At 38.0% G+C, this 14,792-nt stretch overlaps 2 protein-coding genes across 2 annotated transcripts in view; both read left to right on the top strand.

Annotated features, from left to right (window-relative positions):
• The first annotated feature begins 4,712 nt into the window (after window positions 1-4,712).
• On the top strand, window positions 4,713-6,849 carry LOC136850089 (actin-2, muscle-specific-like). The gene is made up of 2 exons (XM_067123637.1): window positions 4,713-4,815; window positions 5,552-6,849. Exon 2 carries the CDS (start codon window positions 5,582-5,584, stop codon window positions 6,713-6,715), a length of 1,134 nt encoding a protein of 377 aa, XP_066979738.1. The 5' UTR covers window positions 4,713-4,815; window positions 5,552-5,581; the 3' UTR covers window positions 6,716-6,849.
• A 5,700-nt stretch (window positions 6,850-12,549) lies between these two features.
• Window positions 12,550-14,792, top strand: part of LOC136850090 (actin-2, muscle-specific-like) — a 2,838-nt gene continuing 595 nt past the window's right edge. The window contains exons 1-2 of the mRNA XM_067123638.1: window positions 12,550-12,661; window positions 14,037-14,792. The exon at window positions 14,037-14,792 is cut by the window's right edge and continues 595 nt beyond it. Coding sequence (XP_066979739.1) covers window positions 14,074-14,792 — 719 coding nt within the window. The 5' untranslated portion in view covers window positions 12,550-12,661; window positions 14,037-14,073. The remainder of the gene's footprint in view (window positions 12,662-14,036) is intronic.

Here is a 14,792-nt window from a genome sequence, read left to right on the forward strand (position 1 = left end):
GTCCACGTCATTATCATTTTAAATATCCAGAACGCTTCATGTTATATATATGAATATATTTACCGAATATGTGCATACTATAAACTATTGTTCCTGCCCTCCGTCCTTATATAATCAGGATTGGGAAAGTTGAGGGCACAGCGCACTCCAGTATTTGATAATAGCACTACCAAGCTTGAAATAAAATACGGACTTTTCAGACAAGTTTATGATAAGAAAATCTTACGAGTGAAAGTATTCTAAATGCAGGTTCTGAGCCTATTTCTTATACAACTGGAGTGATCTGATGGCATTATATATATGTTTTAATGGTTCTATCATCTATATACAGGGTGTTTCGAAATTAGAGGCCCCCTCCCCCCTCTACAGCATAAGCTAAAATTGATATGGACAAAAACAAAAGTAATTCAGAACAGGTATTTATTTAAATTTCTCTCTGAGTATTTAATATTTTGTGTGGCCTCCATCTGCCTGTACCACAGTCTGCATTCTTGAGGGGTATGATTTCAGCAAATCGCAAAACAGCTGAGACTCAAACTCCATTTCCCTGAGCACTTCAGTCACCTCTCTTCGCAGGTCATCGAGGCTTGGTATACCATCATAGTTCACTGTGCGCGCTTCAACACGATCCTTTAAGATACTACCAATGTTTTTACACACATTAAGGTCTGGGGAGCTATCTGGAAATTCACTTGATGAGAAGAAATCGATACCACTGTTTCGAAACAGCTCCTGTGTCTGAAGAACCTTGAAACATGGTGCCTTATCATGGAAAAATGTGACTTCTTCAACAGATAACACATTTTCAGGATCTTTGAGGAAAGGAAATACTCCACCAGTAAGCACAGTTTCTCTGAAGTATTTGCCATTCCATGACTGTCCTTTTTCTTTGATGATCCACATTAACTGTTTGGCTGTGAAACAGAGAAAAATTCCCAGACATTCAGGAAATTTCACAACTTGGCGATAGCGCACGTCATCGCTGATATCATCCAACTTTGCAGCCCAAATGATGTCATTTTTATGATTTGGCTTCCTGACTGTGTGAATGAAGTATTCATCTGATGCGCCAACATGGAGAAAGTCAACTTCATCCCAATCTTTAAGAAATGAACCACAAAACCATGCACTGTCTTCTCTCTGTTGCTGAGTGATGTTGGGCTTGCTGATAACATGAAATGGCTTGATACCAGATTTTTTCAACTCACAATATACAGCACTATAACTTCTCTTCTTTCCCCTTTTTGTTTCTAGTTCAAGCGCCAATTTACGTAAAGACTTTCTTGGTCTACCCACTGCCTCAGCTATGATGTCTTTTGACTCCTGAGAAAGGACTTCAGGCCTTCCAAGGTTCTCACTCTTTTTGCGATGACAGTCATATGGATTTTTGTTCCAGTTTCTTTTAACAAAGGATTCATCTCTTTTAATGTATTTAACTATCCAGGAACGTGAAATGAAGGATGCGCCAGTATCCCTGGCCTCTCTGAAGGTTATAGCCTGATTCGGTCAATCCATCTGATTTCCTCCGAGTCGTTAGCAATGGCTGTATCTAAGTCCGTCACTCAGTCTGAAAATACAAGAAATGTAAAATGAAAAATAGCTTAATAGAAACTTAAAATAATGTACTTGGAGATAGGCTATAGCAGAAAACTTCATAACTTTCCATTTGTTCTGTGGAGGGGGAGGGGGGGCTCTAATTTCGAAACACATGATAGATTACTGACACGACTCCTAATGCAGAATGTTAAGTATATTAAGTAGTACAGTATTATGATGGAGTTAAGGACACTGAATACGCATCCGTGTATCCAAAGCTCGATAACTACTAAACCATTTGCGCTGAAGTTTTCAGTGATGGTTAAGAGCGTCTGGTACCAAATATTGTATTTCAGAGTCAAAAACGCATAAATTGGTTGTTGAGGGATGAACCAGAAATGGATTAAAAAGCAGTTTTGTTCCATGTTTACAAACAGAATCTACAACATATTTAGATAGAAGTATGTACTAAAGTCGTAAGTTAATCTATTTTGAAGTGCTCTGAAAATATGTTATAAGGAAACTTGTAGCTATGCAAGTAGGTGTCTTCTTCAAAATATTGTAGCGTTCTTAAAAGAAAGAGATAAATTTAATCAAATTAAACCAGTAAGACTGAATTACAAACAGAGTATTGCGTAGTAGTAGTCATAGGAAAATATTGATAATAGGAAGTGAACTTCGTAAGGCGGAGAGTTTTGAAAGATGACTGGTGTATCAAGGACAAGATACAGTTTGCTAGTGAAGACTGCAGAAGCGGTTGGATCGTGGATGATGGAAAAGTTGAGTATTTTTTAGATTTAGAATGCTCAGTAAATAGATGAACACTGAACTATTATTGAAATGGTAAAACATGCTAAAGTAAGCGATGAGCATTTGTAATAAGCAAAGGTTAAAATAGCTTTAATTAAATAGAATAAGACTCGGATGCTTCGTGGACGTGATCAGAGATGTATATAGAATTTGCACGGAGCCAGTCGAAGTCTCAGAAAACTCTGTGATGATTTGTGAGGAGGAGTTTAAAGGAGATTATGATCTGTATCCGTGAGGCAGAGGAGTAAAATCGAAAGAAGACTGAATGGTATATTACACAAACTGACAGCATTAGGTAGTTTTTTTTTTTTCAGGGGATGGTGTGAGGAAAGACTCATGGTAGATGTGGAATTTGTTGTGCATGAATACTAGCCTTGATTTTCTAATTAAAGACTACGCTTTACTTTACTGGGTCATTAACACTAAACGAGAAAAATGGTACTTAAGCGAAGAATTTTTGGAATAATGATAGATATTCGTGCTTGTATACATGCCTAAATAGGTATATCTCTGATATATATATATATATATATATATATATATATATATATATATATATATATATATATATATATATAGAGAGAGAGAGAGAGAGAGAGAGAGAGAGAGAGAGAGAGAGAGAGAGAGAGAGAGAGAGAGAGAGAGAGAGAAAAGTAAGGTTTGGTCACACACTGAATAACTTATCAGTCCTTTTTCGCCTGGGTTCTATGGCAAAATGTTCAGTTTCCGTCATTGTTCTGATTATGTTGATGTTTGTGCTTCCGTATAAATGTTTACTGAGGTTCTCGATACTTTAGTTTTCGTATCATCATTATGGATGTGCTGGTGTGACCTGGTTTTCTTTCATTCGCTCATGTCTGGTTTCCTTCTTACAAAGATTTAGGAGCATTTTATGCCCCTAGAACCCATCATTTCTAATTTTGTTATATTTTGTCTTGAAATAGAATATGTATTTTTCATTAACTACCTGAATGTTGGTTGATGCTGACAGTGCAATATTTTTTCGCTATTATTATTTTCCATAAGTGGTTTAGGGCTCCTCTTTCTCCCTATTTCGTTTTATTTTACTGAAATATTTTCAACCGCCTTCGGACTAACTTTTTGTTTATAATCGAGCCTACTCCTTAACATCGTTGTTAATCTTTCGGCAGAAATTGTTCTAAGTCTAGCTTAACGTAGGTTGAGGTAACAGGCACGTTTCTAAAAAAAAAAAATACCCCACATAGGAGTTAGCGGAAACTTGGCGTAGTTCACAGGAGGACAAACAAATTCCCGTAACGTCCTTATTTACATTCCCTTAAACCACCTGTGGAGTATGTTGAAATTCCTACCTACACGGCTCTTAATATTTGGGGTTTAGGAAATTAGAAGCAAACAGCAACACTTCAAGGGGAAAAGATCACAGCGGAAGTTTAGCTAACTAAAATTTTCCGATATTTCAAATAATCTAAATGTGTCAGTCTCACCAGACAACACCGTAAAATATCCGCCCCGTTAGCATGGTATGAAAAACCTTTCGTCTGTTCCACGCTCCCATGCTTCACTAGCTATAAATCCATTCTGAGATTGCCTCACGTTGCCATGTGTGCGCATACCTCTTGCTAATTGGTCCCGGAAAATACCACTACGCAGTATCATTTTTTTTTTCTTTGCGAGAAACTTAATCTGTGAGAAACATTAAGTTCGACAAACAGATGCTAATATTGCTCAAGTTTGCAATAAATAATTCTGAAAGTTCTAGATTAAATATTAGATATTAACGAATACAAAGCGTTTAAGAATCCACGTAACCAATCTATTGTAATGTGAATCAGTGTTTCACACAATCTTTTTGGTTTGTGAGTATGAGAGTTGAATCCTGGAAAGTAAGATTTTCCCTGGTATTTAGATTTTTTTTATTTCGTCCAACGATTACTATCATCCTAATGCCTAATCTTTTTATTGTACGGGTCTAAGAATCGTAGGTGTCAGAACATTCGAGCAATTACGGGGATACATTTGCATTCTCCTGGACAAAGGTCATTTTACTATAAGACTAATTTTCACCTGAATCGAAAATAGAAAAATAAAAATTTCATGGAATGAAGATTCCTGTAGTAAACACATGAAAAAAGACAAGTTACAATAATATAAGAAGAAAGATCAAAATCTGACTGACTGAAGGAAATATCTATTAAACACTCAACTCACTCAAATTTTCCATATTTCAAACCTATCCTCCCATTATTACTGTTTTCCCAGATTCTCGAGAATTCCATTTACTTTCTGTTTTCTTCTTTAAAGCTTGCACTGTATATGGTTGTTAACAGGGTGTTGTTCTTATGGACAATTTCCTAGAATCAGTTCCCAGAAAATTTTGGCTTGAAGTCAGATTCCCTAAGCTGCTAACGACGGAAGGCTCTGTATAAAAGGGAGGACTCGACCAGCTTAGCTTTTAGTCTTTTTCAGGCTCATCAAGAGGCGCTTGGGGTAGGTGAAGTTCTCTCGAGTGATGTTTGTGGTTTCCACGTCGATTTTCGTCGTCATGCATTTGTGCAACATCTTTTCAGTTCAGTTAGATTCTGCGCCTGCTTTCCCACAGCTCTGATTAACTGTCGTCGTTTAGCATTATTTATAAAGGAAAATCAGGATAGTGCCGTAGATTTGGTGAAGTTTGATTCGATTTGGCCTTCAGTCTGAAAACATAGTCAATATGGATATCTTTAATTCTTTCTAAAGTCATTTATATTTGTGCAAGATATTCAAAACATATCCATAGTGGCATCATAATACATCATAGAATACTTTTCAAAAATAGCAGCTAATTTTCCTTCAGTTGTCTGTATTCTATAATCGTTCGAAATTAATTACCCTTTGGTTGTCTACATTTATCATCACACTTAATAGAAAAATGTCAAGAGTCAAATGATTGAGTCATGTTACTTTTCAAATTGACAGTGACTTTTGTAAGTCAATACAAGAATACAATGATTCCTCATTTTAATCATATTTTCATTCTTAAAATATTGCATATGTACAGAAATTTATAATTGCACGCTCTTTGCTTTTAATCCATAAACACACTATATAAAGGAGCTAGGATAACTGCAGCTTTTATTTTTTGCAAGCTCATTTAATAACAAAATAAAAGAACAATAACCAAAAAGTACCAATAAAAAATATAAAGATGTCCCTAACAAGGTTATAATAGGCTTTTTCATTGCAGAGTACAGTCCTTCATAACTGAACCACCATCATGTGTGACGACGAAGACGCGGCGACCCTCATCTGCGACAATGGCTCCGGTCTTGTCAAGGCTGGCTTTGCCGGTGATGACGCTCCTCGAGCTGTCTTCCCCTCCATCGTTGGCCGCGCCCGTCACCAGGGTGTGATGGTCGGTATGGGTCAGAAGGACGCCTACATTGGTGATGAAGCCCAGAGCAAGAGAGGTATCCTCACCCTCAAGTACCCCATTGAGCATGGTATCATCACCAACTGGGACGACATGGAGAAGGTCTGGTACCACACCTTCTACAATGAGCTCCGTGTTGCCCCTGAGGAGTGCCCTACAATGCTTACTGAGGCTCCCCTTAACCCCAAGGCCAACCGTGAGAAGATGACTCAGATCATGTTCGAGTCCTTCAACATGCCCGCCATGTACGTTTGCATCCAGGCTGTCCTCTCCCTCTACGCCTCTGGTCGTACGACTGGTCTGGTCTGCGACTCTGGTGATGGTGTTTCCCACATGGTTCCCGTCTATGAAGGTTTCGCTCTTCCCCATGCCATCCTCCGTCTGGACTTGGCTGGTCGTGATATTACTAACTACCTCAGCAAGATCATGACTGAGAAGGGCTACTCCTTCACCACCACCGCTGAGCGTGAGATCGTCCGTGACATCAAGGAGAAGCTTTGCTACATTGCCCTGGACTACGAGAGTGAGATGAACGTCGCTGCTGCTTCCTCTTCATTGGACAAGTCCTATGAACTTCCTGACGGTCAGGTCATCACCATCGGCAACGAGCGTTTCCGTGCTCCCGAGTCTCTGTTCCAGCCTTCCTTCCTTGGTATGGAATCTGCTGGTGTTCACGAGATCGTCCATAACTCCATCATGAGGTGCGACATTGACATCAGGAAGGACTTGTTGGCCAACATTGTCATGTCTGGTGGTACCACCATGTACGCTGGTATTGCTGACAGGATGCAGAAGGAGATCACCTCTCTTGCACCCTCTTCCATTAAGGTCAAGATCGTCGCTCCCCCTGAGAGGAAGTACTCCGTCTGGATCGGTGGTTCCATCCTTGGTTCTCTGTCCACCTTCCAGAACTTGTGGGTCACCAAGGAGGAGTATGACGAATCTGGTCCCGGTATTGTGCACCGCAAGTGCTTCTAGATATTGAGTCATTCAATATCCAGTATTTTTTCTGTATGTCGGTCTGGATCAAAGAATTTGATCTTGATGAATCAAATAATTCCAGTATGGTTATTATGCTGAATTAAATATTTATATTAAATATTTACGTAAGACTTGCCTCTTACTTGATCCTGGTACGTTTATTGTGAAAAAAATTTATGACTATTTTCTCTTGTTCTTATGCAAATCTAAGAAATTTATTTGCAAATGTTCTTACTCAGAGTTGTTCACATTTGTCTCAGATTACTATTATTGCTGTTAATGGATGTATGGAATGCATAAGAAGGCTAGGCTTCCTTGAGTCTAGAAAATCTAGTAACGGAAATTAGATTTTTTAGAACCGTATATATATATACGGGGTCTCTCTCATATCTGTTTTGTTTGGCATTTCCAGTTTTACCGTTATGCAAACGGCATCTGAAAAGATTAGGGGTAGACACTGAGGGATATCAAAGTTACCTTCTTTTTTCACAATTTATCCATTTAATCCGTGACAAATGAAGCAAAGCATCTAATATTCAGCCCTTCACATCTGTACAAGGAAATTTATTTAATGACAAAGAAAAATATCCACAAAGTTTTGAAAATTAACAATATTGTAAGAAACCACTCATATCTCTTGCCTTGTCACCAGATATGAGTCGAGATGAGTGTCATGCCTCTCTAAATTTATATCTATGCCATTTAGCGCAAGCTCTCCCGCAAAAATGCTACGTTGGATCTGGTTTCCTTTCTGACTTCTTTTTTTATAAAAACGAGTTTTATTCAAATTTTTCATAACTTGATACCTAATATGTTACAATAGAAAACAGGCTTTCATTAACAATTTTAAAATGACATTTGCTAGTCAAGTATAATGTCTTTTCTCGTAGATTCCATGAGAATTATGTGAGAGGCGAAATTTCTCTGAATCTTTGTGTGAAACAAGAACGTGTTACATTTGTTTCATTACTGGAAATTTCCTTCTCCTTCAAAACTTACACTAAACTTAGTTAAACTGTCTGTTTTATTATTTGGTTGGTCTGGTAGCCATTCACATAATCTTTTTAACGAAGTAATGATATTATCATCCTACTTATAACACTGAGGTTCTCGCTGGACGTTTCTGTATTTATTCATAAAGCGGCCTTGTAGTAAGTTGTTTGTATTACTTTCTTTTCTCTTATAAAATAAAATTAATTTAATAAATTCTGAGTACATTTTTGTAGAGGGCACTTTGTTTTGGGGATTATCTTCACAGAAGCAGCACGAGAACAAAATATGATCGAAGAATTTTTATCCATATCTTTGTTTCGAGGAGGAAAACTGGGGTAAAATGAAAGAATTCATTTAGTCGTGTGACGGTGTTCTTAACCTAGTTTATTGCCAAATCATAGAGCAATATGTCATTCACAACATTAGTAACGTTTATGTCGTGTTTCGGTTTATCAGGATTTAAAGATTTAAGGTAACTGCTATCCATTTCAGGGACATAGTGTCTTTTTCAAAAATATGTCGAAACTATACCATTTTAGCAGTAGGTGTCGATCAAATAATTAGTTAATTAGTTCGAAGATAGTTAAGAAAAACGATGACTCGCGGTCCCTGAAATGGATAATAGTATACTTGCGCATGTGTCCAAACTTCTTTTTCTGTTTTAATGTTCATTATTTGAATAATTTTTAAAATATTCGATCTGTATCAGTGCTCGAAGCATAATCGTTATTTTTGCTGTAAACTTGAAAATCCCGTGTCAGGAGAATCAGAGCCCATCTGTTTGTTGTGTTTGGGTTAAGCTGGCCTAATGCTGGCATAGGCTTTGGCTCTTTGGATTAGTCCGAAAATCTATTACCATCTGTTTGAAGACAATTCTAAACAGCCAACATATAATAACTCCAAAAAAAAGCATTAGTAGGGATTGAAAATCTTGGGATCATTGCAGCTAACTATATGAAAATGGACAACTGACAGTCATTCAAAGGGCAACTTTAAATAGTTCATGTAGCAATACATAAAAGTAACTTATTTATTACAGTAGATTCTCCATCGAATACCAACCATTTAGTATAATCGTATAAACTGAGACAGCGGTCAGGCATTAAGGTATTAAGTGAAATGGCAATAAAAATTTACAGATAGATTCTTAGAATGGGGTCGCCAATTGATACACTGCGAATGCGTAAGTTCACCGGATAGAATTTTATAGGCAATTCCATTTTGAGAGCTTGATTTCCACAATAAGCTGTAGGTCCCGTTGCTAAGTAACCAGTTGCTTCTTAGCCACGTAAAATAAGTCTAATCCTTCGGGCCAGCCCTAGGAGAGCTGTTAATCAGCTCAGTGGTCTGGTAAAACTAAGGTATACTTAACTTATTTGTTCACACAGGGTTGTTTCAACCGCCCGGTTCCCACCAGGTGGTAGCAAAGTTAATGATAAAGCATGGGAGTGTACACACGCAACTTCGCGTTTTTGTTAACCGCCTAGGCTACCGCGCGTTCTGAGTTTCCTCTTGCTACTGCGCAGCAGCTCAGCGATTCGGGATACACTTGTTTACTAGCCGCTAGCGTCTGTTTAGTTAACAGCGAGGTTTTGCCTAAGCAACACATTGAAATAGGGACTATTCATCTTGACAATGATGCATTTCTCATTTTAGATTTAGACGTGACAGAAGATCATGCATGGTAGGAGTGAAATTACGGCAGCAAAAAAGAAAGTCAAGCTAAATCCAGTTGATAAGCATTTTTCTGATATTTTGCTTAACTATTTATTGGCAAGGGAGGAGGGAGAACATGAACGAAATGACCAACGTGATGACAAACTAATTTGTTTATTAATGTGCAAAGAACTAAATAACGTGCATGAAAACAGCCTCTTGGTGACAGAAATGTAATTCAACGTGCACAGCCATTTGGAACATTACCCCTTATGTAGCCAGTCTATCATCCGCACCATACAATCAACTACATCCACACCACCTATACAAGTCGCTCCACCAACGCCTTCGCCAGCAGCTGCGAGCTCAGTTCTGAAACAATCAGAATACCTTTTTATATATTTCAGTAAAAATATTGATTTCACTTGTACATTCGTAAATGACTGATTTGTACAACAAAGAATGGGCTGCACAAAAAATAAGTGATTTGCCTCAAAATTATTACAAGTTTGTCTTCTGGTGAAATAGTTTCTCGCATTATGCTATTTGATCAAATTTCATCCGTAATCACCGTAGGTAAATTGTCAAATGGTTTTACGGCCATTCTGAAATAGTAGACGAATTCGGGCTCACAATCTCTCAGTTTTGGATACAGTGTTATGAACATACCATAAGGTATGTCTGTCCTTAAAATAGGGTGCACCCAATACCGTCTTTATCTTTTCTCTTTCGCCGCTGCCACCGGCGATAGAGAACCCAAACGCAAGTTATTTCCTCCACTTCCATAATGAATGAAACGCACGGATAATCGCCATAGCGTGTACGGTCACCGCTTTCTGCACACGCGTGATTAACGCCGCGGTCACCGCCTGGTGTGAGCCTAGCTTTAGACGTCTATGGTATATGGATATCTATGCCACGGGAATTATTGTGATTTATGACAGCCACTTCATTTGTATTTGAGACATACCAAAAGTGAATTACAGTGTGTGTTATACACAAACTACCATTTCTACGCCGTCGTCGGGTAAAGGCAAAACTGCCAAAGATTAAATGGACTAATCACAATTTTTCATCTGAGGTTTGGAGCTTGGTGTCCATGTGTTTGCGCACGCGCATATATACACACACACACCTCACACCTATATATATATATATATATATATATATATATATATATATATATATATATATATATATATATATATATGAGGTGTGTGTGTGTGTATATGCGCGTGCAAAAACACGTGACACCAAGCTCCAAACCTCAGATGAAAAATTGTAATTAGTCCGTTTAACCTCTCTCTCTCTCTCTCTCTCTCTCTATATATATATATATATATATATATATATATATATATATATATATATATATATATATATATATATATATATATATATATATATATATATATATATATATATATATATATATAAATGCTCTCCCCATTTAAATGGCATGCTACTGGTAATACGCTTTCAGTTCTTTAGTAGTATTTTAATATTACGCTGTTGACACCAATCCTTCCTCCACACCTTCCTGTGACCCACCACATAAAAATTACTGTCAGGTAACTAATTTATCGCTTATTTCAACATTAGTACCGTTACCCGTACTTAGCACCTGACCCTCTCGCTTATGAGCGAAAGTCTAACCGCTTGCGCTAATTGACTCTTACACCATCGAAAGCGTTTTAAAAGGAGAAGGTTTAGAGTAAATGTGAGCATGATTAAGGTAACGAGGGTAAATGGGAATGAGGAAGATGCAACAATGAATATTGCCATGGAATGTAAAGAAAATACAAGCGGTTGATTCACATAGGTAAAAGGAAGTAAATTAGCGGATGGGATGAGATGTCAATTACAAAAGAGATGAACAGAGCATACTGCAGGTGTGTGTGTGTGTGCGTGTGCGCGTGTGTGTGTGTGTGTGTGCAAAAGATTGGAATATCTCTGGAAGACAGCGTGGGAGTGAATGAAGGTATATTATTGAGCCAACTCTCCTTTACGGAAATGAAGTGTGGAGGTTAGTTGCATCGTATATTGAGTTTAAGAAGAACTGGAAGTATTGAAATGGAGAGATACGGAAAAGGATGAATCAGAATATTTTAAGATGATTTGGTTTCGTGGAAAGGGTTAGTGAAAAGAACGTATAATTCGGAAATCCCTGCAGGGAGGGGGAAAGGAAGAACTTGAAAGGGCTAGATAGATGGTATGTAAGAGGTAATGAAAGGAAAAGTAATAACCCTCAGGAGGTGCGAGAGTGCGTGCAAGATAGAGGCCCAAGGTGCAGTGTGTGTTTAGCGTTTCACGTGCTGCTGATGAGTTTTTTTATCTTAAGCGGCTAGTCTTGGGAAATTTGCAGCGAGTAATCATCCACGATTTAACATGTAAAGTATGACTGTAGCAGTGACTGTTGTGATTTTTCTTGAGATAATCCTTTATCAGGAGAATGGCTGAATTATATATATATATATATATATATATATATATATATATATATATATATATATATATATATATATATATATATATATGTTTGTGTGTGTGTTTGTCTATTATATATATTATATATTATATTATATTATATTATATTTTATTTTATTTTATTATTTGTGGACATACAGAGAGAGAGACAGACAGACAGACAGAGAGAGAGAGAGAGAGCGAATATAATGCAGTAAAATACATAAGGAAACCATTTTTAAATGATCATCTTAACTAAAGGTTTGACAACAGTAAATTTTCTCTTGCAAGTTTATCTTGAGTGAACCTTTGCAAGTAACATTTTTTAATACATATATCCTAATTCATGTTGTAAAATACTTTTCCCCACTTCAAGTACCTTGAAATGGTCACCAGGCCAGCGTCTTCACAGTTTGAAAGAGTGTCCTGGTACAGTTAAGGTGCCGCCAGGATTACGTAAACCTACCAGTTTGTAAATGCAAAGTTCCTTATGTAATGCCAAGAGCGAAGAATATTTATGGTGTATCATGTTACATACGAGCTTTCAATTAAGATCCCTCTTTACAAGAATGCGTAGTTTTCCCCTTAGCGCTGAAACTAACAGCCGCCACCTGTTCGCATCTTTTTAGTTCCTTTTTTTTTATTTATTTATTTATCAGATCAACAACGCATCCCATTGCCATTTAATCTGGTGATACTTCTTGTTGCCAGGATCGGTTACTGATACTTGGCTTGAATTCGCATTCTCGGACGCAGTAGATGTATAGAGTTGTATAAAAAGGAGACCGCTGACCGCTGGTCCTTAGTCGTTCTCAGACTCATCAGAAGGTACGTTCGAGTGGATTAATTTCTGGTTCTCTTGTGATTATGTCTTTCTTCAATTTGATGAAACCGTTCTCAGTACTTATTGGCCGTTAAATTTGCATAGTTTGGTGATTGTAACAGTAGATTTCTTGTGTGTGTGTGTATATATATATATATATATATATATATATATAATATATATATATATATATATATATGTATATATATATTAGTGAAACTCACCGTCGAGAAGTAAGTTATAAGAAAATCCAAGGCTACAGAGAGGCTATGTATCAGTTGAATGCTTTAGCTTTCATCCAGTGAACGTTAGCATTTTGATAACGATTTTCATTAATTTTTTGTCCATTTTTTCTTACTTTCGATGACTAAGAGCTTTTGTTTGGATTAATTTTGCGTTTGTTGGAATGAAGACTTGAATATACACACTTAATTATGAACGCCGGCCTCTCTGGAGTTACGAGTACGTCAATCAGTGGTTCCAGTTTCTAATACCCTTCAAATTTTATAATGTATCAATCGCTGTTCTCTTGATGCATTGGTATATAAAAGACTATTTCTGGTACATGAAGATTTTAATATTGCTTTATTGTTAGTTTCGTTGTGGTAGCAAAGTTGTATCCTTTCTTTTTCTACATGAAAGTCAAATCCAGAAGCTGCAGTATCTTGCCGAAAGGCCTGAGCACTCCATCCATGTTCCATTCCATTCTCATCGCAAGTTCTCATTTTTAGATCGGTTTCTTTCTTAGGAGGCAAAGTTAGACTGAAGAAGCGTTTTTGCAAGTTTTCTTCAATTCTTTTATTTTAGTAATGATTTATTTTCTAATTTCCACTCTTAAACGACTAGGAAATGGGGAAACACGTATCAATCTTTTTAACTTGAGTATTATAAAATCCTCGCATCAGTGAGTCCTCAATTTAGCCACTATCCTCTTTGTGGCCATTCTTCATATTATATCAGAGGTAACTACAAGTGGAATGAGGACAGGCATACAAACGAAACCGTAAAATAATGAAAGTGTTCTTTTTGAGTTTGGATTTAATACTCGATGGATTAAGTAATGTACCGACAAGCAATATTTCATACGTTAAAGCGTTTATATTTCCATTTTCACTTGTTAACTAAATTAATTTTGGGAAATAAGTACTCCGGATTTATAACACGCGGAATTAGCATCCACAATCAAGTTCAGGAGATTGTCGGAGAGGCAAGGGACGATGATGTTAAATTTGCATTAACAAACAAAAACTGTTTAGGGCAGAATAAATTCGAATCAGTCCGCCTCTTTTTCTCGTAGAGAACCCCATTCGGAGTAAATTTAAAAAAAAATTCAATTTTCTTGTCTGAACAAATTGTTTCAAACTTCTCTTTTCCTAATAGGTTGACCTCCAGTTTCTAAACCACCACCACCACCACCATGTGTGACGACGAAGAGGCGTCGACCCTCATCTGCGACAATGGCTCCGGTCTTGTCAAGGCTGGCTTTGCCGGTGATGACGCTCCTCGAGCTGTCTTCCCCTCCATCGTTGGCCGCGCCCGTCACCAGGGTGTGATGGTCGGTATGGGTCAGAAGGACGCCTACATTGGTGATGAAGCCCAGAGCAAGCGTGGTATCCTTACCCTCAAGTACCCCATTGAGCATGGTATCATCACCAACTGGGACGACATGGAGAAGGTCTGGTACCACACCTTCTACAATGAGCTCCGTGTTGCCCCTGAGGAGTGCCCCACCATGCTTACTGAGGCTCCCCTTAACCCCAAGGCCAACCGTGAGAAGATGACTCAGATCATGTTCGAGTCCTTCAACATGCCTGCCATGTACGTTTGCATCCAGGCTGTCCTCTCCCTCTATGCCTCTGGTCGTACCACTGGTGAGGTTTGCGACTCTGGTGATGGTGTTTCCCACATGGTTCCCGTCTATGAAGGTTTCGCTCTTCCCCATGCCATCCTCCGTCTGGACTTGGCTGGTCGTGATATCACCAATTACCTTGGTAAAATCATGACTGAGAAGGGCTACTCCTTCACCACCACCGCTGAACGTGAGATCGTCCGTGACGTCAAGGAGAAGCTTTGCTACATTGCCCTGGACTACGAGAGTGAGATGAACGTCGCTGCTGCTTCCTCTTCATTGGACAA

This window comes from Macrobrachium rosenbergii, chromosome 21 (genome assembly GCF_040412425.1).
Source record: "Macrobrachium rosenbergii isolate ZJJX-2024 chromosome 21, ASM4041242v1, whole genome shotgun sequence".
In the NCBI taxonomy this organism is placed as follows: domain Eukaryota; kingdom Metazoa; phylum Arthropoda; class Malacostraca; order Decapoda; family Palaemonidae; genus Macrobrachium; species Macrobrachium rosenbergii.

What these genes read in the sequence shown, in the direction of transcription:
- LOC136850089 (XM_067123637.1), top strand. Translation starts at nt 5,582, where the DNA reads ATGTGTGACGACGAAGACGCGGCGACCCTCATCTGCGACAATGGCTCC.